The sequence below is a fragment of the Anomalospiza imberbis genome, chromosome 16 (assembly GCF_031753505.1).
Source record: "Anomalospiza imberbis isolate Cuckoo-Finch-1a 21T00152 chromosome 16, ASM3175350v1, whole genome shotgun sequence".
NCBI classification, from domain to species: domain Eukaryota; kingdom Metazoa; phylum Chordata; class Aves; order Passeriformes; family Viduidae; genus Anomalospiza; species Anomalospiza imberbis.
This window is the reverse complement of record NC_089696.1, coordinates 15,656,980-15,681,772: the sequence shown is the minus strand read 5'-3', so window position 1 is coordinate 15,681,772 and position 24,793 is coordinate 15,656,980. Positions and strand designations below refer to the sequence as shown.

The following is a 24,793-nucleotide window of genomic DNA, read 5'->3' as shown; positions in this document are numbered from 1 at the left end:
CACTAAGCCATGTCCCCAAGTGCCACATCCACGTGGGTTTTGAACACTTGCAGGCATGGCGAATCCACCACTGCCCTGGGCAGCCCCTTCCAGTGCTTGACAACACCTTCCACAAAGAAATCAGGTCAGAGTGGACACTGTGTGCACTGAATGGTCTCTCCCATCCCCTCAGGAAGGGCAGGATGTGCACACCAGAGGCAGGGCTGGTGGCAGGGCTGGTGGCACTGGGTTTTGAAGGTCCAGGTAGGGGCTGTGCTGTGCTGGCTGTGCCCAGGGGCCCACGGGAGCTGCTGCTGCAATGCTGAGGTGGCACAGCTCCCTGCAGGCTCAGCACTCTCCCTGTGCCCCAGGTGCTGCTGGAAGCCCTCTATTTCTCCCTGGTTGCCAAGAGGCTGCACCCAGAGGAGGATGACACCTTGGTGGAGCAGCCCTGCGTGGAACACGTGTCCGAGAGGATCAGCAAGGTCCGGCCCCCGCAGGGATTTGCCCTCTTCCAGGCCAAGGAGGAGGCCAGGAAGGTCAAACTGCTGCACAGGATGCTCAAGGTGGGACATCTGCTGCTGCCTGGTGCCCAGGGCTCAGACACATCTGAGTGTTGACCTTCCCTGTCTGGCTGGGATGCCCCGAGTGCTTGGCTCTAGCTCCTGCCTCAGTTTCTCAATCTCTGGGTCTGATCCTGGTGCATGGCCATGGAAAGCACTGCTCTGCTGCAGGACTGGGATCCAGCCCTTCCATGCAATCCCATTTTTACTCTTTGCTTCCCAGAATTTCCTCATCTACATGATGTTCTTGCTGGTGGTCCTGCTCACCAACTACGGCGACGCCTCCCGCACCAGCCGGGCCTTCCTCCTGCAGAGCTCCATCAAACAGCAGCTGGGCAGCAACGACTTCCTGCTCATCAAGAGGTACCTGCCAGCCCCTGGGGGGGTCAGGGGGGTCGTCTCTTGGGCTTGTGCTCCACAGTCTGTCCCGTTAGAGGTTCCTTGGTGCCCATGTGGAACTGGGCACTGCACAGCAGTGAGCAGGTCCTGTTTGTCTCCGTGGTTCTGCTGCTCCCCCGGAGAGCAGAGGGGCCTCTGGGATTGAGAGGTTTCATTTCTCTGAGGTTTAGTGATTTTCCCGGTGGGAAGGGGCTGTGGGAGCTGATGTTGATCCTTCTGGAGCTGCTCTAAAGCACAAGAGTTTCTCTGTCTCCAGAATTTACAGCCACAAGTTGTAGCCATGAACAGGGTCACTCATGAGAGCCCCCAGAAATGACATCTTGGCCAGAGCCTGCCTTTCCTCGCTCTTCACATGGGTTTAACTGGATTCAATTTTCCCAGCTGATTTTCCACACCCCTGGGAGCTCCCAGCAGCCCAGTCTGGCACTGGGGATCGCTGGGCTGAGGTTGTGTCCCTGCAAAGCCCTGGGCTCTCTGTGCACATCAGTGTGGCTTGCTCGTGCCCCAAAGTCCCTGGAACTTTGACTCGGCAATCTCACCCCTTCCCCCCTGCAGGTCGGATCAGTTCTGGGTGTGGATGTCTCAGGTGTTCCTCCCTTACCTGTACAACAACGGCTCTGGCCAGGAGAGCCACAGCACCACGCTGGGGACAGCCCGGCTGCGGCAGCTCCGCCTGCGGGGAGGTAGGAGGGAGGGCAGGGACGGTGGCGCCGCTGTCACAGTGCGAGGTGCCAGTCCTGGAGGGCTGAAATGGGCAGCTCTGCGTGCAGCTGGGGCTCAGGGGAGGCAGCACGCCTTGGGGAGGCAGTGGTTCTGCTCTGCAGAGATCAGTGGGGCAGTGGATCCTGGAATCCTGGAATGGTTTGGGCTGGGAGGGACCTTAAAGTCCATCCAGGGACACCTTCCACTTCCTGGCCTTGGACACTTCCAGACATCTAGGGGCAGCCACAGCTTCTCTGAGTGCCAGGGCCTCCCCACCCTCCCAGGGAAGATTCCTTCCCAATATCCCATCTGGCCCTGCCCTCTGGCAGGTTGAAGCCAATGATGCATCCAGGGACCAGAGTGCAGGTTCCCAGTTTCCCAGGGCCAGTTGGGATGTCTCTGTTCTCCTCCACTTGTACCCACCTAATCCACTCTGACCTGGAGGCATGGCTGTATAGCGAGTCCTAAATTAGACAGCTGTTTTTATTATTAATATCCATCCTTTTCTGAATCCCTGACTTGTGCCCATTCCTTCACCCTGGTGCACTGGAGGGGATGGGTTTGGAGGGGCTGGGAGGGAAGGTGAGCTCCGTGCTGGCTGTGCTGGGCTCACAGCCTGGTCTCATTGCAGCTGAGTGCCAGCAGAGTGCCCAGGACATCCTGCAGGGCATGGGCAGTGCCCAGAGGAGCTGCACTGACCAGCACAGCTTTGCCACTGCTGACTATGGAGTGGGCTGGGAGAGCACAGCCGGGAATGGAACGGCGGCGTGGGCACACTCAGCACCCGACCTGGCAGGGTAAGGGCTGCCCTGCCTGCTCCCACCCCTGCTCCCACCCCTGCTCCTCCTCCAGGGACCCTTACAGACCTCTCCAAGGTCTTTACAGGTGCCCTGGGTTGTTCCCAGCCCTCACCTCAGCCCCTGAGCCTGGCAAAGGGGGGATCGACACAGAAATTCCGAATGGCCTGAACAGCAGCATCGTGCTGTTCTGGGGGCCCAGGGGGAAGGGGGTTCAACTCTGCTCCTTCCAGGGCACAGACAGCGCAGGGGAACCCAGCACCCCAGATTTCTGCTCAAGGGGGTGACAGGAGGTTGTCCTGCACCCTGGGCAGGACATGAATCACCCTTGGTTTCTTCTCTGGTTTGTCCCCAGAAGCATCATCTCCATGCAGGTGTGGGCCACCACAGGGCTTGGGGCTGTTCTGAGGTTGGGAGCACTGAGGTGGATCGATGCACTCCTGTAATCTGTCTTGTGAAATAAACCCTGAGGGGCAGGATCTGCATCTGCACACTGGATCCTGGCCTGCCACGTGGGAGGGCAGCCAGTGTCCTTCAGCCTCACCCATGGCTCCTCTTCCTCTGCAGGATCTGGTACTGGGGCTACATCTCCTTCTACGACAGCAGCGGCTACGTGCAGGAGCTGGGCCCTTCCCTGGAGGAGAGCCGGGCTCAGCTGGAGTTCCTGCAGCAGCACACGTGGATCGACAACATGTGAGTGTGGCAGGGCCAGAGGGAGTGTCCTGCTGTCACCTGGGCTCCTCAGGGGTGCTGCTGGAGTGTCACAGGGGCACAGCATCCATGTCCCACCCGAGAGTGGCCCCAGAGCCGGTGCTGTCCCGGCCCCTGAGCTGCTGCTGTCCCTCTGCAGGAGCCGGGCAGTGTTTGTGGAGCTGCTGCAGTACAACCCCAGCGTGGACCTGCACGTGGCCCTCACCCTGCGCCTGGAGTTCCCTGGGGCCGGCCAGGCCATCGCCGCTGTCGCCGTCAGCCCCTTCCCCCTGCTGCGGCTCAGCGGGGGGGTCACCCTGCAGCTCCTCATGATGGTCAGTGTGGGGCCTCCCCTGCACCCCGTGCACTCTGCGCGGGGGGCTCTGGGGACCCTCACCCACGCTGGTCACTGTGGACTCCCTGAGGCCACTTGTCCCCACATCTGTCGCCCTGCCTGGGTGTGGTGTCAGCAGAGCCCTCATCCCCTGGGCGCTGCCACCCTGCCACAGGGGCACTGGGTGTGGGCCCTGGGGGCCTTCAGGAGGGCCTGGGGTGCTGCATGAGCGAGGAGGGCAGGGCAGCATGCAGGGGCTGCTCCAGGTGTGCAGTGGCGGAACTTGGCCTGGTTTGGGGGGATTTTGCTGTCCTGGGGTGCTGCAGGGTCCCCCAGTGCAGCACAGCAGTCAGGGCTTGTCCTCTCATCTCCTGGTGACTTCTCCATTCCTCCTCTGCTGGTAATGTCTCCATAACCTCTCCTGTGACCTCTCTGTTCCTACCCCAGGTGTTCCTCATGCTGTTTGTGGTTTACTTCGTGGTGTCGGAGTCTCTGGCCATCAAGAAGGAAGGCAGAGCCTACTTCACCCTGTGGGGCAACTACAGCCAGTGGGTTTTCATCCTGCTCACCACGTGCACCGTGCTGGTGCACCTCAGCCAGGCCACTCTGGCCGACCAGCAGTGGCTCAGGTACCTCAGCAACCGCAGGGGCTTCACCAACTTCTACCAGGTGGCCTTCCTGAGCTCCGTCTTCAGCAGCCTGGCCGCGTCCCTCCTCTTCCTCCTGACCGTGCAGGTACGGGGGGGCTGGGGGAGCAGCACGTGGGTGCTGGGTGCTTTGGCCCCGCTGTGCTTGTCACCCCTGCACAGCCCTGCCAGGGGAGGGGGTGGCAGGGAGGCCACGTGTGTCTCTGCTGGGCACTTTGGGTCTCTGAGGCCTCCGGGCCCTCGATTCTCTTGGGGAGTTCAGCCAAGTGTGGCCGATGGGATGGCTCTCTCTGCAAGCGACCTGCAGGCTGGGGTGTGTGTGCTCTGCTGGGGTTTGGGTTTCTCTTGTGTTTGAGAGACCCTTCCTGGGCTGAGGGCGTGTCTGTAACTCTCTCCTCTCCCCTCCCAGGCTGCCCAGCAGCTGCGCTTTGTCCGGCAGTGGTCAGTGTTTGGAAAGACCTTCCAGAAATCCATGAAGGAGCTGATGGCTGCAGGGGTGGCCTTCGCCCTCCTCCTCCTGGCCTATGCCCAGCTCGGCTTCCTGGTAACCACCCCGTCCCCCTCCCTCACAGAGGGGCTGCTGGTGGTCCTGCTGCCCCTTTTCCCTCACCCTGGCATGACATGAGCAAAGCCCCTGGGTCCCCTGGGCACTCTGTGCCCATCCTGCCACCGGCACCTTTGGCCAGGGTGTGTCCCTGTCCCAGCCCGTTTGCTGGCCACCCCTCAGGGCCCACGTGGGAGGGGATGTTGAAGGTCAGGGGAACGCTTTGCTGCTGCTCCCTTCTCACACATCTCCTCTGTCCCTCCGCAGCTCTTCTCCTCCTCCTCCGAGTCCTTCCGCAGCGTGGGCAGCAGCCTCCTGCTGCTGCTGGCCCTTCTGCGGGGCAGCGCCAGCCTCCGGCCCTGCCTGCCCGAGGCCTCGGGGCTCTACTGCCTCTTCTGCACCTCCTACGTGGTGCTGGAGGTGTGGGTCGTGCTGCGGCTGCTGGCGGCGGTGCTGATCCACAGCTACCGCGAGATGCACTTCGAGCTCTACCGGCCCGCCTTCGAGCCCCAGGACTACGAGATGGTCGAGCTGTTCGTGCGCAGGCTCAAGATGTGGATGGGCTTCAGCAAAGCCAAGGAGGTGAGGCCAGCCTGGGTGAGGCCGGCCTGGGGGCTCTGTGGAGAAGGGGCTCGGTGGCACAGAGCAGCATCCAGCATCCTTAGCCTTTCCCTGCCTCTGGCTGCTTCCTGCAGCCGGGTTCCTCTGGCAGGCGAGGGCTGGAGCAGTGGCCACCCCTGGGGGCCCAAGAGATGAGGCCCAGCTGACGTACAGGCATCAGCTGCCCATTCTCAGCCCCAGAGTTCCCACGTGGCTTTATCTGGGATCCAGCCCATGCCTGTCACACCAGGAATGGCTGGGAGCAGCCCTGGAGCTGTAGGGAGTGTTCCCCGTTCCCAGCTCCTGCCCTAACCCTGCCCCTTTCTCCTCTTCCCTCCCAGTTCCGGCACAAGGTGAGGTTCGAGGGGATGGAGCCGCTGCCCTCCCGAGACTCCAGCGACTCCAAGTCCTTCCGTGGCCCCACTCCCAGCGCCGCCTCCGACAGCTCCAGGACCTCCACGTCCTCCAGCCAGCTGGACGGGCTGAGCCTGGTGCTGAGCGCCCGCGACAGCCTGGAGGTGGACGCTGACATCCAGCGCCTCCTCTCGCTCTTCGAGATGCTGCTGGCGCAGTTCGACCGCGTCAACCAGGTGACGGAGGACGTGTCCCGCATCGAGCACCTGCTCGAGTTCTCCCGCAGCCGCCGCGCCCGCAGGAGGCACCGCGGGCCCGAGGGGGGCCCGGGCCGGGGCTGCCCGGGCAGCTCGGAGCAGGGCCCGTCCCCGGAGGTGCCGGACACGGAGCCGCTGTCCCCGCGCTGTGCCGGGGCCGTGCCCGGCGGCCGGAGTGCGGTGCCCGGCCGGCTGCTGCGGGCCAGCCGCGGGGTCAGCGCGGCCGCGGGCACACCGGGCAAGCCCTGTGCGGCCAGGAGGAAACGGCCCCTGCGGGCCAAGAACCGGGTGCACCCCACGGTCAAGTAACGGGGGTGCGGGAGCGATGCCCTGGCAGGGCTTTGTTGGGCGGGCTGTGCCCGCCCGGAGCTGCCGCGGCGGCTGGGCCGGCCGGGCACGGGGGCTCTCCGGCCACGCTGCTGGCACGGCCACCGGCCCTCCAGAAGTGGCCCCATGGGAGCGTTCCAGTGGTAAAGATGGAAGGGGAGAAGGCCGAGCCTTTCCCCGGGGCATGAGCAGGTGCAGGAGATCCCTGCTGGCTCACAGGGAGCAGCTGGGGGTGTTCAACGCCCCGGCTGCAACCGGCCACAGGTGGGACTGGGCTGGGCACAGGGGGACGGGACAAAGCTCCCCCCCTTCCCTGCTGGCTGTGCCGGATGGAAAAGGGAGAGGAGAGCCCCAGGCCTTGAAGGTTTGGACCAAGTCTTGGATTTTTGTCGACCAGACGCACTGTGGAGGAAAGCGACAGCTTTCGAGAAGGTATTTAACCCACCTTGTTTTTTAAGCATAAATAGATATATAGAGAAATGCTATCTACACCCAGAGCAGTTAATTTCCAGTATTGGCTACTTTTATCCTCCAGAAATTGGTACTATTATTTGTATTTAAAGAAACCCAGTATTTAAAACAAAGGACATTGCAGCGAGCTGGGGACGAGAGACCCCTGGGCTGCCTCAGCCACCTCCCAGCGTGGGGTTCCCGAACTCCCAGCGTGGGATTCCCAACTCCCAGTGTGGGGTTCCCAACGTGCTGGTGTCACGGCGGTCCCCACCCGTCCTGTCCCCCCGCCGTGGCCCCGGGGTGCAGGCGCCGCTGGCTGCTTGGCTTCTCTAACCCAAGGAATGTATTGCCCTAAGTATATGTATGTTTTTTTTGGTTTACTTGTTCCTATGTACTGCCCAGCACTTTAAACAAGGCTTTCCTCGGCTACCAGTGACACGTGCGAGCTAAGAATGGGATAATATATCACAAAAGCAGTATTTTGTTTGTTTAAATCATAAGCTGAAATGGGCAGGGAGGAGGGGAGCGCAGCCCCAGCTCAGGCAGCAGTGCCAGCACCTTCCCTGAGCACAAAGGAGGCAGGTGAAGCCCTGAGGGAGATTTTTTGGGGGTCCCTCCAGCCCTGCCAGCTGGGATTCACCATGTGCTGGGCTACAGCTGCTGGGCTACAGCTGGCCTGTGCCATGGGGCCCCCCAGATCACAGCCTGGGGGTGCCTGAAGCCCCCCCCGGGGGCTGCCTTCCCCTCCTCAGCCCCATTTCACCTTATGGCTATTGTAAGTAATTTATATGGGGTTTGTTTGGTTTTTAAATGTATATATTTTTGTATGTTTGCTATATTTTCATAGCATCGGTACCGTGTTTGAAACGTGTAGATAGGAGACAGAACACTATTGTCAGAGTTATTTAAAGGATGTATTAAGTGCTTCTTCCTGGGAATGTCCCGTGTATATAAGGATTGGGTGTCTGTGTGTGTGTGGTGCGTGTGCTCTCCTGGGCTGGCTCGGGGCAGTGGCCACAGGTGGATGGGGAAAAGCCCTCAGTGGGCTTCTCCGTGTGTTCCAGAAGCTGCTCTGTGCTTTGGACAGGTGAGAGGGTGGAAGGGAAGGCTGAGGGGGGCAGAGCTGCAGGGCAGGGGCCTTGGGTTCAGCAGCCTCTGGTGCTGGTGGGCCTGGAAGCGCCTTCCCAGGGCAGGGAGACTTTTCCAGGTGGAGAGAGGGGGCTCCTAAAGCACTTCCATTGCTCCATCCCCTCCTGAGCCTCCCCTCCAGCCCCCAGCTGTGATGGATCTTGTGAAGGTTTCATGCCAGCATCCATGTGCTCCCTTGGCCATGTGAGTCAGGGTGGCCGCAGGGGGACACTGGCTGCTCTGGGATGCCCTTGGGACAGGTCTAAATTACCTTTGGAAAACTCAGGTGCTGTGCAGGACAGATGTTGTGGAAAGGCTGCAGAGGGATGAGGGCAGGAGAAGACAAGTGAGGTGGTGCTTGGTCAGCATGGAGGTGTTGGAAGAGCAGAGGGCACAGAAAAGTGGAGTGCAGAGGGGAGAAATGCAATCCTGGTAACCAGGATGGGGGGGAAGAGGGCAGAGAGGGGCCCAGAGGGCAGGAGTGGGACAGGGAGGTGCCTGCAGCAGGAGAACCAACAGCTGGAGTCTGAGCCCAGGGCTGGGACCAGGTGCTGGTCAGCTCTGTGCTCAGAAAAAAAACCCTGGTTTGCAAGCCAGAGATAGAAAACTATTTGCCTTGGAATTTTTGTTCCTTTAACTTCCCAGGCAGCACAGCACCAGGCTCAGCTCTGGCACATGTCCATGACTCCTTTTTGGTGACAGGGACAGTGCCAGTGCCATGTTCCCAAAGCAAGGCGGTAAGAGGAACAGTGGTGAGATGTCCCAGAGAGCTGGGATGTCCCCAGGGCTGGAGTCCCTCCAGCTCCAAAGCTCCTTTCCCCACACACCTGCCCTGGCACAAGCCATCTCACCTGTGTGGAGCACCAAGGGTGTAGATCCAGCCACCCCAAGGGCTCTGTGGGAATGTTCAGTGATTGAAATGTCCCAAATGAACCAAGCAGGTCTTGGAAGTCTCTTGAAGAGCCAAAAAGTGCAGTTCCTGATGGTCAGTTCTCAGCTCGAGTATCCTCATTAGAAGAGGTTGGGAGTAGGAGGGAAAGAGCGGCCAGCAGGGCCCCAAATGTTTTTGAGCAGCCATTCCTAAGCTAAGGGGCAGCTGGAACAAAGATGCTCCCCAAATCCATCTGGATTTTTGTTCCCCAGTGCCTGTGCCTTGCCCTGCGTGTGTGTGTGAGTGTGACTCGGTGCGTGTGACTTTACCAAGTGCTCCTCCTGATCCCAGAGGAGCAGAAACAGCATCAGACAACTGCCCTACTTCCCTGAAGTAAGGAGAGCAGCTCTGCCACCCAGAGTTCCTTGAAAAGCCCAGCCCTGCGTGGTGGGCAGCACCCACAGCTTCCAGCACTCACAGTTCTCAGTGCAGCAGCCCCTGTGCCAGCTCCAGCAGTGTCCCAGGGTCCCCTCCATGTCCCAGCTAAAGGCTCCTCTGCAGCCAGAGGGATTCAGTCATGGAGTTACACCCTCACAGCAATAAACTTGACTCAAAGCCCAAAAATCCCCCTGAATGTATATTTTTGTGTCTGTAGTCACTGAGAGATGGTGTCTTATTTATTGCCTTGAATCTCACAGTGATGCATCAGGATCAAGCTGCTTAAATGAAAAATGAGACCCCCATCCATTTGTTCCAAGGGAGAGGGAGGGACTTCTGTAAGTGCCTTATTTTTTCTAATTTTTGTTTTTTTTTTAAGAACAATGATTGTGACCAAAATGCCAACAGTTCCTGTCTGGTCAACATTTCACTGCAAACAAAAAAGATGTATTTTGTAACTGTGGGGATGTTTCTTACAAAGTGACAAAGTCAAATAAACACTTGACTGCTAAAACCTGGCTCAGGTGGTTCTGTCCTGCTCCAGATGCTCCTCTCCACCCCATCCTCATTCTCTCTGCATCCATAATTTGAATTAAGGTTTCCTGCACAGCACAAGACACTTAAATCCTCCAGCCTAGCACAGCTGGTGCTAATGAATGAGCTCACCTGTGGTCAGTGGGGGTGTCACAAGAACAAATTGTCAAAGTCCCCTCCCCAGCACAGAGGGAATATCCCAGTCCAGGGACTGGAACACAGCCAGGAATCCGTGTGTCCAGCCCTGGGAGGGGTGGTTCCCTGAGCAACACGGGCTGGGAAACTAAACCAGGACAGGAGGAAGGATTTACACTGAACTCTCCCAGGCCATCAGGACCGCACTGATCAGACAAATATTTTATTTCCTTTACGACTCATGAACACTCGAACACAACGGACACTTGGTGCTCCCACACACCTGCACAGGTGAGGGCTGTCCCTCTGTCCCCTCGCCTGTCCCTTCACAGTCCCACATGGTGCACATTGCACTTGTCTTCATCTCCCTGCTGGCAGCCATTCCCAAAGCCACGCTTCCCACTCACAGACCAAGCAGGAGATGAAGTTCTCACAGTATAGTCCAGCTTATGAGGTGCCTCCCAGTTGGGTGGTGTAGTGTCTGGTGCCCTCCTTGCCTCAGGATGGGCTGAAAGTCCCATTCCAGCTGTGCCCACCTGCCCTGGAAGCTCCAACTGAGCTGCTTCAGTCTCCCCTGCGAGCCTCCCTGTCAGGGAATAAGCAGAACTCGTGGGGAGATGATGCCCCAAGGCTTGTCAGCAGACGAACAGGGATTGATCAGGTGCATGGGGAAGGGTGAAACACCCCAGCATTCCTGCAACCAGGGAAGTTCTGCAGATGGCCAAAACGAAGACAAACCTTGGGAACTTAGGCAGCATTTTGGGCAGGAGAGAATCCAAATTAACTCTTTCCAGAGCTGGCAGCAGAATGAGTCAGAGCCTAAAGAGTCCAAGTGCTGACAGCCCCAAGGTTCAGGGAGAAGCTGGGATTCTGGGGTGCTCAGAAATAGCAACTGGATTTTCAATACTTCATATTTCATTCCCAATAAAGTCCTCAAAAATCCCACAATTCCTGTACCTTCACACGAGGCTTTGCAGAGTATCATCCTTTGTCTGCTTCCACCAGGAACTGGTGTGGAAGGAGTCCAAAGAAAGGTTCTGCAGGGAATTTCCCAACACAGAAGCTTTGAAACAGCTCAAATCAAACCAAACACAGTGGGTTGGTCCTCTGGGAGCTTCTGCTGGGAATCCAGTGTCGTCCTCAGGGGCACCCAAAGCTCCTGGCAGGTTCAGTGCCAAGTCCACATGCAAGGAGCAGCCAGGCTGCGCCACCCAATCCCTGTGTCCATGCAGCTGCAGGGATCAGCAGGCAGGGAACACAATTCCACGGCCTCAGTGTCCCAGCAGGGACACCCCGAGCCTGGCCCTACACGAACTCAGTGAAGTCGTCCACGGAGGAGATCAGCCTCTTCCTCTGCCCCGTCTCGTAGGTGGGAGGGGGGTCCTGGGGGATCTGGGGAGGGGGTTTTGTGGGGGCAGAGGGGTGCAGCTGCAGGGGAAGGCCAGGGCTCTGGTACTGCGTCTCTTCACGGAGCTGAAAGGCAATGGAGAGCAGGTGAGCTCCATTCTCTCCAAAATTCTTCCAAATCTCTATCTGGGCAGGGCAGGTTACCAGGACACTGGCAGTGCCCCTCTCTCTGTGTCCAGGTATGGGACATCAGGAGGAATTTTCCCATGGAAAGGATGGTCAGGCACTGGAAAGGGCTGCCCAGGGAGTTTTGGAGTCCCCATCCCTGGAGGTGGCAATCTCTGGGCTGGGGACAAGGTGGGCATCGGACACAGGTTGGACTCGATGGGCTTGGAGGGCTTTTCCAATATCAGTGATTCTGGGATTCCAGGCTTAAGCTCCCCAAAGCCCTTACTGCCAGTCAAATTGTTTGACATTGCCACACTTGAACTGGATGATCCTTAAGGTCCCTTCCAAACCAAACTCTGTGATTCCATGACCAGCTGGGTCATGTACACACAGCCATCCTCCCACTCAGCCAGTTCTGACAGCCGGTTTCACCTGCCTCAGCTGCAGCAAGCCTCAGTCAAGCCCAGTTCCACCCCTCAGAGCAGCTGCACTCACCCGGTGCCGCAGCCGCTTGATGTGGCGCAGCCTCGCGATCCATTTGGAGGGGTAGGTGTCCGTGGGGTTGGATCTGCTGTGGTGCACCTGGGAAGCCATCTGGGTTGGGAAGGGTGGGGAGAAGCAGGGAAAGAGAGAAGCCACATTAACACAACAACAAAATAATCCAAATTTTCAGTGCAGTTTGACAGCAACTGCAATCCAGCTCTGAGGTAGGACTGTTCAGGTGCCAACTCCAGCCTCAAGGTCAAGTAGCAAAGTTGTTTCTTTGCTTTAGCAGGCCCTGTTTCCTTGGAAGCTGGTGACAGGCCAAGGCAGCAGCGGGAGGCTCAGGGAGCTGGGGGTACTCACATTGGCATGCAGAGCCATCTGACGGGCCACGAAGGGCAGGTTCTTGTCAGAGATGATCTTGGCAACACTCGTGTCCACCAGACCCTCCATGTCTTTAATTTAAAGGAATAAGAAAAAATTCTGGTAAGACAGTTAAGAAGAAGGGAAAGGTTGCCAGTAACTAAATATCTAAGTCAAATAAACCTGAGGAATTGTATCAACCAAGTCCCCACAAGCTCCACAGCTCCCGCTCTAACAGAACCTGCTCTGCAGTTCTGGCTCCCAAATTCTGGCTGCTTCATGAAGGTTTAGGGAGCGCATCTGGGCTCTCACATGAGCCAAGTGTGAGCCAGAAACATCCAGAAGCACCCCTTTGGGCTCCTGCACCAGCACTGCTGAACCCTCCATGTCCTCCAGCATTCCCAAGCAGCTGTCGGAGGGAGGTATCTGCTCTGCTGCTGGCACTGGGTCCTGGGCTTGAACACAGCACGAGCAATCCAAAGAAGGCTCATGAGCAGAGCAAACCCAGATGTAACTGGGCAAACTGGTTCCAGAGAGTTTCTCCTGAAGTCTTAAGTTTTAAAACACAAACTCCCAGCACATTCCCCGAGGAATTCCCACCTTTCCGACACTGCAGCGTCACCAGGTTACAATCATAGTCCAGGGGGGTGATGATCACATGGACAAAATTGAACTGCCCCTAAGGAGAAGCCAATGAAAGAGTCAGAAAGATTTCCCTGGCAGCATCGTGGTTGGAGAATGCCATAAACACACACCAGTGAACCCACCACAGCCAACAGCTCCCCCCATAATCCCCACACAGCTTTTAGGGTAACACCCACACACATGAAGGTTACAACCCCATGCTCCTGCTGTAACACACCCAAGAGGAAAATCCCCTACCTTTATCGTGCCCAGTTTAAAATCCTCTCCAGAATCATTGTAAACAATGGAAACAAAATCATTGCCCAGGTGCCTCTTCTTGTCACAGCGGTATTTATCCAAATCCTTTGTGGGCATCAGAGTAGCAATGTGGAAAATGGCTGGAGAGGGAACACAGAGATCCTTAGGCTGGGCTGGGAAAGCAGCAACGGTCACATGCCAGTAATAAAAATACAAACTGTGCTCCCTCGATAGGTTTGTCCCCATTTGTGACAGCTGAATCCAGCCCCACTGGATGCTCCAGGACTCCCTGGAGCATGGAGTGAAGCAGCCAGTGGGAAGGACACAGCAGCATGGAGAGGAGACCCTGGGTTAGGGAGGAAAGAGGCAAAAGAGCTTAAAGCAGGACTCGCCCTAACTGAGCTCTGCAGAGCCCCAGATGAAACTGGACTCCATGTGATGAACACAGAGCTGTGCAGAAAAATTTGGGAAGTTCACCATATCCTGCTGGATCCTGGATGATTTCTGCACTGCTTGGTGACACTGCAGTGACACGAGCCATGTCCACAGCAGTGACAACCCCCTGCTCTGAACTGCTCTTCAGAGAAACACAGCAATATTGACACCACCCTCAGTGAGCAGCTTTTACAGCAGCTGGGGACAGCAGCTACATGTCCAAACCAAAGCCTGCCAGCCTTTAAAGAGCTGATAATTTCACAGATTTACAGAGCAGATCTTTTCACAGAGCAGACCATTATAAAACTGATGTGATGCTTTCTTGTTTAGTAAGGCAGGTGTGTTTTGGCCTGAACTCTACCACACGGCTTGCAGAGCTACCAGAGAGAACAGGAGGGGATCAGAGCCCAGGACATCCTCACCACTGTTCCATGGGAAGGAACAGTGTGGAAGGCAGGTCAGTTAAGGTGAGGAGACACAAGCCATCCTTCCAGCTCACCTTGCATGATGTCATCGTGCCAGCAGTAGGTGAACTGTCCATCCTCCCCACACACGTCCAGGCCACCCAGGTAGATCTTATCTGGCTGGCAGTCCTTGAGCTCGATGAGCTTGCCCAGGCCCGTGAGGAACTCGGTGTAGCGGTAGGAGCCGTGCTCGTTGGACAGGATGGCGATCTCGTTGTTGCTCTGGGACACAGGGACATGCCACACGTCACACTCAGTGCCAGCAGCACTGCACCAGCAGCAGAGACCCCTTGCTGGGATCAGGTGATTGCCCTCACAGAAGGGTTTCATGCAGGCGCTGATTTTTAGCACAGGAAATTAAGGAAAAGGAAGGCTGCTGCAGGAACAGGGCAAATCCCACAGCTGGAGCAGGGAAACCCCACAGCTGGAGAGGTGCCCAACATTCCACAAGGATTCAGGGCCCTGCACACACTCACCTGGCCCTCCCCAACGTAGAGCACTGCAATCTTGTGCGTGTCATAGGATGGGATCTGATCCAGGAGCTGCACCGACCTCTCAAACGTCTGCAACCAAAGCAGGGACCCCACCTGAGCAGCCTGGGAGGCCCCTCCCAACCCAAACCATCCCAGCATTCTGCCAGCTTTAAATAATCCCCTCCACAACCCCAACACAGAGACCTCCCACCTGTGGCACTGCTGGTAGGAAGCACCTTTAAACTGCAGCACCTGAGCAGGATATTTGTAATTATCATCTGCATTTCAAGAAAGTCATGAGGTTAAAATAATTAAGGATTTATACAACTCCTTGCCTACCTCATTTGGCAACAGGAGGGGTTTGTTGTTTTCATCACCAAAGAAGGGGGAGTGGTACAACTGTAAAAACACAAAGCTGAAGGAGAGAAGGAGGGAAAAGTCTGTTACCATAAAAATTAAGTCAGTTTTGATCTGCTGGAGGTAAGAACGTTATGTACAGCAGAAAAAAATGGGAGGAATTAAAATGCTAACAGGGTATTATTCATCTTTTAGAGACTGGACTACCTGCAGTTTGCAACAGACCCCTGTCAGAAAAACAGTGATGCGTCAAACAGCAGCAGCCACACAAATTCCCTGTTCAAAGGCACAGAATGGAGGAGCAGGAATGCCCTCCACAGCTCTGGGGATATTGCTAGGCTCTCAGACACATGATTGTATAGACATTTGCATTTTTCCTGCCCTCAATCAGATGAAAATTGTCTCGTCATGCAATTTTGGATAGCTAACAATATCCCAGGTTTTAAAAGCAACTATTACAATCCTTCTTTTCCTTCTTCTTAGGATTTTGCACATAATATTTCTTGAATTGCAGAACTAGCAATCCACCCCGCTCACAACACAACTAACTCTGGGTAACCTGTGGTCAAACCACAGCCCCTAAATTAAAAGTACAGGAGGAAACCACCCATCTACCTCTCACCATTTGGGAGCTCTGTTTCCTAGCCCCAAAGTCCACTCGGTGGTAGCGAGCTCAACAGGCCTGTATCAGCTCCTGACTCGAGCAGTCATTAATTTTTTAATCAGATGCTGTGCAGACCCCCCCTGAAGGAGCCGTGATGGAGCAGCTCCAGGGCTCTGCACCCACCTGGGGTTTATCCCAGGCACCTTCTCCGCGTTGGACGCTGCTGCCCTGCCCTTGAACGCGTCTCTGTCGATCCTCTTGCCCCTCCTGGACGGCGCGGAGTCGGAGATGGTGTAGCCGCGGGGCCGGTGGCCCGAGGGCGAGCGGGGCGAGGTGACAGCCGCGCTGCCGCCGCCCGGCCCGCCGGCCCTGCCGTCCTCCCCCCTGCCCAGCCAGCTGCCCAGCCCTTCCCCTTCCAGGTTCCCCGACTGGGATTTGGATTTCACTTCCGTGCTCAGCCGCCGGGGCACCTCCCGCCCGTTGGCGTCCTTGAGCACCTCCTGCAGCGTCTGCAGCTCCGGGGAGGAGCTGGACTTGCTGAGGGGCTGTGAGGGCTGGAAGGAGAGCTCCTCCAGCGCCCGGCCCTCCTCCCGCCCGATGGGGATCCCGCCCTCCGCCAGCTCCTCCGACTTCAGCGACTTGTCCTCCTGGCTGGACGTGGAGGAGGACTGCGGGGGGAAGAAAAAAAAAAAAAAAAAATTGGAAAGATTAACAGTTTTCACGGAATCGGAGAGTCCCGGAATGGTTTGGGTTGGGATGGAGCTGAATGCTCATCTCATGGTCGCTCCAAGCCCTGTCCGACTGCCAGGGATCCAGGGGAAGCCACAGCTTCTCCGGGCACCCTGTGCCAGGGCCTCCCCACCCTCACAGGGAACGATTCCTTCCTTTTCCTGACAGCCAGAATGAAAGCTGACAACAGCAAGGCCCAAGGCACCCCAACACTTCCAAGGAAAGGTGGGCAGGAAGGAGCACAAAGCAATGTGGATCGAGGTCCCTGATAAAGCAGGATTTTCTGGGCACCCTGTGCCAGGGCCTCCCCACCCTCACAGGGAACGATTCCTTCCTCTTCCTGAAAGCCAGAATGAAAGCTGACAACAGCAAGGCTCAAGGCACCCCAACACTTCCAAGGAAAGGTGGGCAGGAAGGAGCACAAAGCAATGTGGATCGAGGTCCCTGATAAAGCAGGATTTTCCCCTGAATGCCCCCGGTGCCATCGGCGAGCAGTTTCTGAGGGTGCCATGAGGCAGTTCATGGCTGGTTGTCCCCGCTGCTCGCCCTGGGCCTGTCCTTACCCTGCTGTACGAGTCCTGGGCGTTCCCAAACCTCTCCTCGCTCAGGACGTGCTCGGAACACGAGGTCTCCACGTCCTCGCTCTCGGGGGACTCGGCGGGGGACTCGGCCTCCCTGAGCTCCATGTCCCCTGGGCTGCCCTCCTCCAGCACCACGGCGGATTCTACGGAGACACGGGCACGGGAGCTGTGGAGAGCGGACGCGGGGACCGGCCCCCTCCTCTCCTCTCCTCTCAAGTACCAGCCTTTTCCCTACGGGATCTCAACGGAAGGCCATGCCGAGTGAGTGCCCTGGCATCTCCTGTCACGTCAGACTCGCTCCTGGCTCCCCTTTTTCCAGGGAATAAATCACCTCTCCCTCACAGCCTGCCTTGGGCCAAGGAAGTGCAGCTGTTTTTTCCAATTGTTGCTGATGGACAACAGGGCGCGGGATGAGGAAACGGGACCTTGGACGTGGGTTACCAGGACAGACAGGAACTACAGAGATGTAGGAAAGTACGGGATAAAAGCTCACTGGAGACATCAGCTCTCAAAGGGAGCTTTTCTTGTACTGAAATGCAACGCTCCCGTGCCTTGAGGCCTACAAGGAGATAAGAAATTTTCCTAGGAGCCATTTCCTTGCAGTTTGGCAGCTTTCCTAGAACGTCTCGGGAGAAGCAGAACAATTCAGCCCTGAACACGTGGAAGGACAAGAGCAGGGATGACAGGAGCACTGGTGGCATCTGCTCAGACACACAGGGAGTGGAACCACACTGACAAAAAAGCTCCGTGGAAGCCCTGCCTACGTGTAGGATTTAACCTTGGATCTGCTCCAAGCACTGACCACAGGGATGAGTCTGACCAAAGGCTCCTCCTGGCCTTGCTTTTTGTCCTGAGGAAAAGGCTGGAGAACAGGAGGCTTCCCATTATGCACACAAGGGACTGGAAGACCAATCTGAAAGGCCAAGATTTGTTTTCCAACATAATAACAATAAAAGTAATAAAACCAAAAATTAGCACACACAAAAAATATAAAGAAAATCAGCAAAATTTAAAAAAAATATACAAAGGAAAAAAAATCACTAAAGCAGCTTTTCCTGGATTGATTTCAGCTCGCAGGACCAAAGTTATTTCAAAGAAGCAATTAAGAGTTAGCATTGCACACACAAACCTTCTAAAAATACAAAACAAACCAAAAGGAACCAAAACAACGTGCTGATCTGGTTAGCTGTCCAAGCCAGAACACACCTGCAGATACCCAGTGCTGCCAAGCTCCCCTCCTACACCACTGCCAAGATTGCTGGTGCTTTGAAACAACCGAAGCACTAATTATTCCTTAGGTGGGAAGAGAATAACAGGAGCAGAGGGAAGTACAGAAAAATATTGAGCTGCAGCAGCCCTGTGCTGCTTTGAGAGGCCTCTGACAGCAAGCAGCAGCAGCTCAGAGCACCCCACTGCTCTGCTGGGAGTTTTCCAGTGAAGGAAAGAGGCAGAAAGACATTTGAACCCTCTAATTAAAATCACAAAGCATTGCAGGTTATCAAAGCAATGCAGGTGTTGTGCTCATAAGGTGTGTAATTTGATCTCCACTTCATTTAATTATGAAATCAATTTTACTGAAGTGGAGAAAGATTTTACATTATTATAGGGCTTCTAAAAGGTAGAATTTAGCAGGTTTTCTGCTGTAATATATTTCTTTTTTATTTAAAAAGCTCTTAACCAGGCTCCATGCTGGTTGAACGTTACCCATATCTGAAATATATACATATTATCAGCTCTTTTTATCTTTCTGTGCCCAATTCTGGCAGATCCCTGTGGGCTGAGCAGCTCCAAGGGGAGCCTGTCCTGCAGCACACACTGCTCTCCTCACAGCTGGGAGCTTTTCCACTGGGCAGAACACAAAGCCAATTGGAAAATGAAGCTGCAAATGAAGAATTAATTAATCCAGCCACGTTTTGACAGGTCATTTAACGCTGGCCTCATGACTCACAAGCCACCCCAGCTAAAAGCAAAGTTGCTTTGAGGAACTGTCTGCACTTGCAAATGTTGGATCTGGCTTGGACTTCTTCATGCTAGTCAAGATCCCATTTGTTGAGAGTGATGAGACTGGGGACAGACAGGAGACATGGAAGGGGAAAATGAGGGATGAAGGATACATTTTCTATGAATCAGAGGTGTTCTTCTATGGCAATACTGTTTGGTTGGTTTTTTCCTTAAAGATATATAAATATACCTGCCCAGGATATGCTCCTGTGCAACTTCCCTTGACAACTGGACTGGTACATGGAAGAGAAAGAGGCCACTGCAAAGGGAAATCAAGTGAGCAGCTACATCAAAAGGAAGGAGAGACTATATGAAAAAAATATAAAAAAATTAAAAAGCACAGAGTTTAAAATGTAACCAAGAGCCTAGTTTAAAACAAACAAATAAATAAATGAAACAAAGGAAAGAACAAGCTGGGATAAGCTCACCAGATGCCAAAGGGATACTTTAAGGGCACAAGGTCTCAACAGGAATAAGGAGGAATAAACAAATCCAACAGTGCAGGCTCCAACTCCTCCCTTTACAGAATGCATTTTGTGAGGCTTAGGAACAGAAAATCCCTTCCTGACATCCCAACACACACAGGAAACCAGGCTGAGCCTTTCCTGACCTGCACACGGTCACTTTTAAACCCACAGAAGAGTCGAAAAGATCTGGGCAAAGACTCACAGAGGTTTAACCTCTGAAGGGGCAGAACAGGCACGTGACAGTCTGACAGCAAAACTTCTTCCAGTCACTGCCCAGCCAGCTCCAGCAAGTATGGTTAACAAAGATGTGGCCAAAATGACTCCCAGACTGGCACAAGAGTGGCATTCAGGTGGCATGGGTTCAGCTCTCCACTTAGCTCCATATACCACACATTTTTAGAGTCCCAAAAGTGTTTATGGAGAATAATTTTTTTGTTTGTTTGTAAGAGGTGATAATTTGATTTTGACTCCAATTTTGTGTTTACACGTTCTGAAATACTAAAACACACCCTGCCCTGCTTAAAACAAAGCTGAAAACTGGCATTTTTACCAGATTTCCAGACAATCCATCCCATTTTCCCCAGCAAAGCCTGGTCTGCTGGTACCACTGCTCAATTCTGATGGTGCCTGCAGTGCTCAGAGCCTCAGTGTTGGATATCACTGATAAGAGCTCGAGCAGGGACTGCAAAAAGCTTTAAAAACTGCAGCTGTTGGTCAACACCACTCTCCCAACATTAACAGCTTTTTAAAAGGAACTAGCACCACATTAAATAGAGTGAAAATCCTTGGCCACTGTGTTAAAATCAAGCCAGCAAATGAAACTCGAGTGGTTCAACTGCAGGCTGAACAGTCCTTTTCAGAGGTGAGTAAATCCAAGAGGACTTGCATTCTGCTGTAAAAGCCAGAGGCAACCAAATCCTCCTGGCTGGCAAGGGTTGGAACAGGCCGTGCCCCAGGAACCTGCAGCTCCGAGCACCCGACAGAGACTCCCAAACTGAAGACAAATGGAAATGGAAACACTGCATGGAAAGATCCATCCACAAGTGGGATGCCCAGATCAGCCCCAACAAGTGGGAGAGGGAACGGATCCATGACTTTGTTCATTTTCATTTGGGGAACACACCAAACACACGACTCCTCCAAAGCAGCTCCGTTACTCCCCATCCTCCTCTTCCCCCACGCGCCAGCAGAAGCAAGGAGGAAGGGAATTTTTCACTTCTAGGGACAAGAACTGATTCCCTTTCTCGTTGCTGGCCCCCCTCACACTCCCAGCTGCTCTGGCAGGCCTGCAGGGACCCAGCAGAGCCCGGAGCTGTCCCCGCCCTGCCAGCAGCCCCCACCTGTGTTGGAGCGCTGCAGCAGCGAGGGCTTGGCCGTGCCCGTGGCCAGGCTGGAGGAGGGCACGGACAGGGATTTGTACAGAGCCGTCTCCCGGTGCTCCTTGAAGCGTTCTGCAGCCATCAGGGCATTGGAGAGCTCCTGCAGGGGCATGTTGTTGATGTCTGAGGAGAAGGGGCTCAGCGGGTTCTCCAGGCTCATCAGCCAGCTCGTGTTGCCTGCACCAGACAATGGGGGAAGTGGTCAGTTCGCCCAGCTCTCCCAGAGGTTACAGCTCCTGATGGAAATGCTCAAATTGTTTTGGAATTTGCAGATAAAAAATCCAAATGGAGCAAGTTCTGGGTTCTTCTGCAGAATGACTCGATTAATTTGCTACTCCCAGTGCTCTGCACTTCACCCCAAGCTCCTCAAAACCCACCCCTGGTAACTCACTGCTACAGCAGATTCCCAAAGGCATCCAAAACACTCAGGTGTCCTAATTAACACCAGGTCAGTTATTTTCTCATGAAATAGATTTCAGTTGAAACAGATAATTCCTGTTAATCTCCTGGAACACACTGGTGTTCAAGCATTTTGACCTTGAACAAGTTGTTATTCTTTCCCTAAGACCAAAGACAACTGAGCTGCCCAGACTTGTGGCTGCCCCTGGATCCCTGGCAGTGTCCCAGGCCAGGCTGGACAGGGCTTGGAGCACCCTGGGACAGTGGAACGTGTTCCTGCCATGGCAGGGGTGGCACTGGGTGGGATTTAAGGTCCTTTCCAACACAACCCAACCCAACCCATCCCATCCCATGGTTCTACAGTTTCAAAAGACAGTAAGCCATAAACAGATTAATTTACAACTAAATATGGATTTTTCTCCTTCCCCCAGGCTCTGGTTTCTCCCCAGGATCCCACACTCAGGTACCCACCTGTGGGCCTGCGCACCAGGATCTCTGCCCAGCCCTGGGTCAGCAGTGGCACATAGGCAGCCAAGTTGGCTTTTTCCTTCTGCAGGGCTGTCTGTGGAGCAGGACTGGCCTTCTCTGGGCGGGCTGCAGCAGCAGGAGGGCCCTGTGTCCCTTGGGAAGTTGAGCCACTGGGAAAATGGGAGGCTGAGCTGTCTAAGGCACCAACACGTAAGGCATGACCACCTGGCAGGACAGACACAATGCAAGGGAGAGACACACTTAGTTAGCCCCAAAAATATCTCAGGAATGAGGCTTTTAACCTCTTCTAGCAGCTGCATACACAATATACTGGTTTCATTTCCCTTGTCATTACAATTATTATTGTTACTATTATTTCATTTTAATTATTAAACTTGTTCTTCTCTCAATCCACAAATTTTCTTATTTTTCCCCTTCCAACTCTCTCCTCCATCTCCCCATGGGGGACAAAGTGAGCACCTGGGTGAGGCTTAGCTGCCAGCTGGGGTTAAACCACAAAGAGAATTTGATGCTCCATGTGTTCCTTATAAACCAGATTATGTGATCATCAAAGCTCTCCTGCAAAGAGAGGGAAGCAGGAGGAGCCCCACCACACCTGAAGCCAACAGCTCCTGCTACCTGCCCCTCATGAAACACCAGACAGCTCCAGATGCCCAATTAGCTCAGACACAGGAGGCACCTGGACCTTGAAGCTGTGGCAGGGAGAGCCCAGGATGGGAACTCACCCGACATGGATCGGACTCTGTTGCGGGAGCTCCTGCAAACCTGCTGCCCAGCCTGGGATTCCAGCTTGGCTGGAGCCTCCTTGGTCTGTCTCACTTGCAAAACAGGGTCTGAGCTGTAGGAAAGGAGATATTGGTGATGTTGAGTGAGGAATCAGCCGTGCTGGACAAATAACACATTCCTCTTATGCCAAGAGGAAGAACTACAAAGCTGTAGCATGCTTTAGGTGGCTTTGTCAGGTGGAGATTTCCAGAAATGGGAGCAACACCTACCTTGATTCTGGGGTGCTCTGGAATTCTCCAGAGTCCAGGCCAAGCAGGGACCTTGTCCCTGTTCCAACACTTGTAGTGATGGTCACCAGCTTGTTACCAACCAGCCACGTCTTGGTCCTTCCTCCAGCCAGCAGAAACTCACCCACAGGAGACCTGGGAACACATTTGGCATGAAGATTTCTCAGGAGGCAGAGAACAGAGCTGGTGCCATTAACCATGGAGGAGGTGCTGCCTGCTCTCCTTCTTTACGCAGCATTTGTGCCACCCTCCTTGGCTGTTATCTGAGCCCCCCACATCCCCGTTATCCATCAGGATGATGGATGAGCTGCTGCAGCACACCGGGATTATCCTGCAAGGACATGGAGCAAGCCCTGCTCCCAGACCTTCAGGGCAGCTCCTCCAGACAGGTCCAGGCTGAGGCAAAGGTTGCTTCTCTCCAGTGGATTTGACAGAACCACAGACTGGTTTGGGTTGGGAGGAACCTTTAAGTCCATCCAGTGGCACCCCCTGCCACGGGCAGGGACACCTTCCACCATCCCAGGCTGCTCCAAGCCTCATTCAACTGGCCTGGAACACTTCCGGGGATGGGGCATCCTCTGGGAAATCCATTCCAGGGTCTCACCACCCTCACAGGAAAAAAATCCATCCAATATCCCACCTATCCCTGCCCTCTGGCATTGGAAGCCATTCCCTGTGTCCTGTCCCTCCACCCCTTGTCCCCAGCCCCTCTCCAGCTCTCCTGGAGCCCCTTTAGGCACAGGACTCTGAGGCCTCACCACAGCCTTCCCATCTCCAGCCTTCCCTCATCTCACCTCCTTTTTAGCCAAGATTTTATCAGTGAGGAAAGGCTTCAGAGCCTGAGCCTGCCAGAATCCCAACGTTTTTTCCAAAAATAAAGTGAAACGTGAACCTGAATCCCACCCGTGTGTCCCTGGTCCCTGACTGACCTCTTGGGCACAGCTGTGAAGTTGGAGAAGACGTATCGAGCCATCATGTCCAGGCAGGTCTCTGTCAGCTCCAGGTGCAGGTTTTTCAAGTTGTCATCAGCCTGAGCCATGGAGTTTTCATCTGCAGAGCCCAGGCTCGAGCTGGTGATGGACGTTTGGATGCGGCTGGAAGAGAAGGTCCCCAGGTGACAGATGAGATGGCACCACGCCCCCGTCCCCACAGCCGGCGGGACGCAGACCCTGCTGTGCATGCACGTGCCAGCCATCACACCCAGGCCTTGGGAAACAGATTTTGGGACCATTTGGGATCAGCCTCGTGTTGTGCTTCCCAGGTTGTCGTTGCAGGAAGTGTGTTTCTCTGGAGAGACTCCAGTGCCAGCCGGCCACGCCAGCGCTCTCTGACGTTGGTGGCCCATGGGCAAGTGCACCAAGCAAGGAGTGAGTGGCAGCTTTGAGCTCCTAATCTATGCTGAGGGCAAGCATCCCATGACCAGCACCAGCTTCCCAGGCAGCAGGTTGCCCATGAGCCAGAAACTGGGGCACTCCAGACTTCACTTTATAATCCTGTGGTTTGCTTTTTTCTCTGTTGCATCTCTTCTGTATATTGTTTTTTTTTTCCCTCCAAATTCAACAGCTAGGTAAAACCTAATTTAACTTGAAATAGGAAAAAACATTGCACTCTGAACAGGAAATTGGCACAAGAATAGAGAGAAGGTCTGCCTTCAAATCAGCCAAATCAGCAAAGCAGTTTAAAACCATTTCTGTTTTAGGCTGGACTGCAATATTTTATAAAGACAACTCCTTATGTCATTGTAATACAAACTAAGCTGAAGCACAGCCAAAATTGTTATCATCTGGCAACTTCTCTGGCTTCATTAAGGGCAATTATCTGAACTTTTCGTTGCTACCATTTACATGGAAATGCAAGAGAAGAAAATCACCTCATGATTAATGGGGAAATCAGAGAATCCTACAAGGGTTTGGGCTGGAAGAGACATCAAAGCCCATTCAGTGCCACTCCCTGCCCTGGCCAGGGACACCTTCCACTGTCCCAGGCTGCCCCAAGCCCCATCCAGCCAGGTCTTGGGCACTGCCAGGGATCCAGGGGCAGCCACAGCTGCTCTGGGCACCTGTGCCAGGGCCTCATCCTCCCAGGGAAGGATTTCTCCCATAACATGAAGTGTGAGAACTATCATTGCAATTCAGTCACTTCAGCCTCTCTCCCACAAACACATAGAGCCAAAAATTAAAAAAAAAAAACCAAATCAAGTTCCACTGACAGCAATCCTACAGGTTAAGGCACAAATCTTCAGGTTCAGCAGTTTAACACTCAAGGGAAGTGATCCAGAGTTTGTTTTTAAAACTGGCATCAATTATTTCACATCTTTCATTGGAGCAGATCAATGCTTGCCATCAAAACCTGTCAATCAATCAAATCAATCTCTGGAACCAAATCTTGTTTTCCTTAGTTGTGAAAG

The 24,793-nt window shown here is 54.5% G+C and overlaps 2 protein-coding genes across 6 annotated transcripts in view; one reads left to right on the top strand and one right to left on the bottom strand.

The window, feature by feature from the left end:
- The window catches only part of PKD1 (polycystin 1, transient receptor potential channel interacting), an 82,685-nt gene extending 75,150 nt beyond the window's left edge, over positions 1 to 7,535 (top strand). For both annotated transcript variants that reach the window (XM_068207307.1, XM_068207306.1), the window contains exons 37-46: positions 351 to 545; positions 766 to 905; positions 1,497 to 1,624; positions 2,275 to 2,440; positions 3,008 to 3,133; positions 3,291 to 3,465; positions 3,912 to 4,199; positions 4,521 to 4,655; positions 4,923 to 5,237; positions 5,597 to 7,535. In XM_068207307.1, the coding sequence (XP_068063408.1) occupies positions 351 to 545; positions 766 to 905; positions 1,497 to 1,624; positions 2,275 to 2,440; positions 3,008 to 3,133; positions 3,291 to 3,465; positions 3,912 to 4,199; positions 4,521 to 4,655; positions 4,923 to 5,237; positions 5,597 to 6,175 (2,247 nt within the window). In that variant the 3' untranslated portion in view covers positions 6,176 to 7,535. The remainder of the gene's footprint in view (positions 1 to 350; positions 546 to 765; positions 906 to 1,496; positions 1,625 to 2,274; positions 2,441 to 3,007; positions 3,134 to 3,290; positions 3,466 to 3,911; positions 4,200 to 4,520; positions 4,656 to 4,922; positions 5,238 to 5,596) is intronic.
- Positions 7,536 to 9,341: 1,806 nt separating this feature from the next.
- The window catches only part of TSC2 (TSC complex subunit 2), a 35,591-nt gene continuing 20,139 nt past the window's right edge, over positions 9,342 to 24,793 (bottom strand). For 3 of the 4 annotated variants that reach the window (XM_068207309.1, XM_068207310.1, XM_068207311.1), the window contains 15 exons: positions 23,316 to 23,480; positions 22,369 to 22,521; positions 22,099 to 22,211; positions 21,356 to 21,577; positions 20,447 to 20,662; positions 16,621 to 16,781; positions 15,512 to 15,996; positions 14,707 to 14,782; positions 14,371 to 14,457; positions 13,930 to 14,116; positions 12,996 to 13,135; positions 12,714 to 12,792; positions 12,114 to 12,205; positions 11,763 to 11,861; positions 9,342 to 11,225 (listed from right to left, as the gene is read on the bottom strand). In XM_068207309.1, the coding sequence (XP_068063410.1) occupies positions 11,058 to 11,225; positions 11,763 to 11,861; positions 12,114 to 12,205; positions 12,714 to 12,792; positions 12,996 to 13,135; positions 13,930 to 14,116; positions 14,371 to 14,457; positions 14,707 to 14,782; positions 15,512 to 15,996; positions 16,621 to 16,781; positions 20,447 to 20,662; positions 21,356 to 21,577; positions 22,099 to 22,211; positions 22,369 to 22,521; positions 23,316 to 23,480 (2,443 nt within the window). In that variant the 3' untranslated portion in view covers positions 9,342 to 11,057. Of the gene's footprint in view, positions 11,226 to 11,762; positions 11,862 to 12,113; positions 12,206 to 12,713; positions 12,793 to 12,995; positions 13,136 to 13,929; positions 14,117 to 14,370; positions 14,458 to 14,706; positions 14,783 to 15,511; positions 15,997 to 16,620; positions 16,782 to 18,829; positions 18,899 to 20,446; positions 20,663 to 21,355; positions 21,578 to 22,098; positions 22,212 to 22,368; positions 22,522 to 23,315; positions 23,481 to 24,793 lie in introns of all 4 variants that reach the window. The other variant, XM_068207308.1, reaches the window with a different exon arrangement.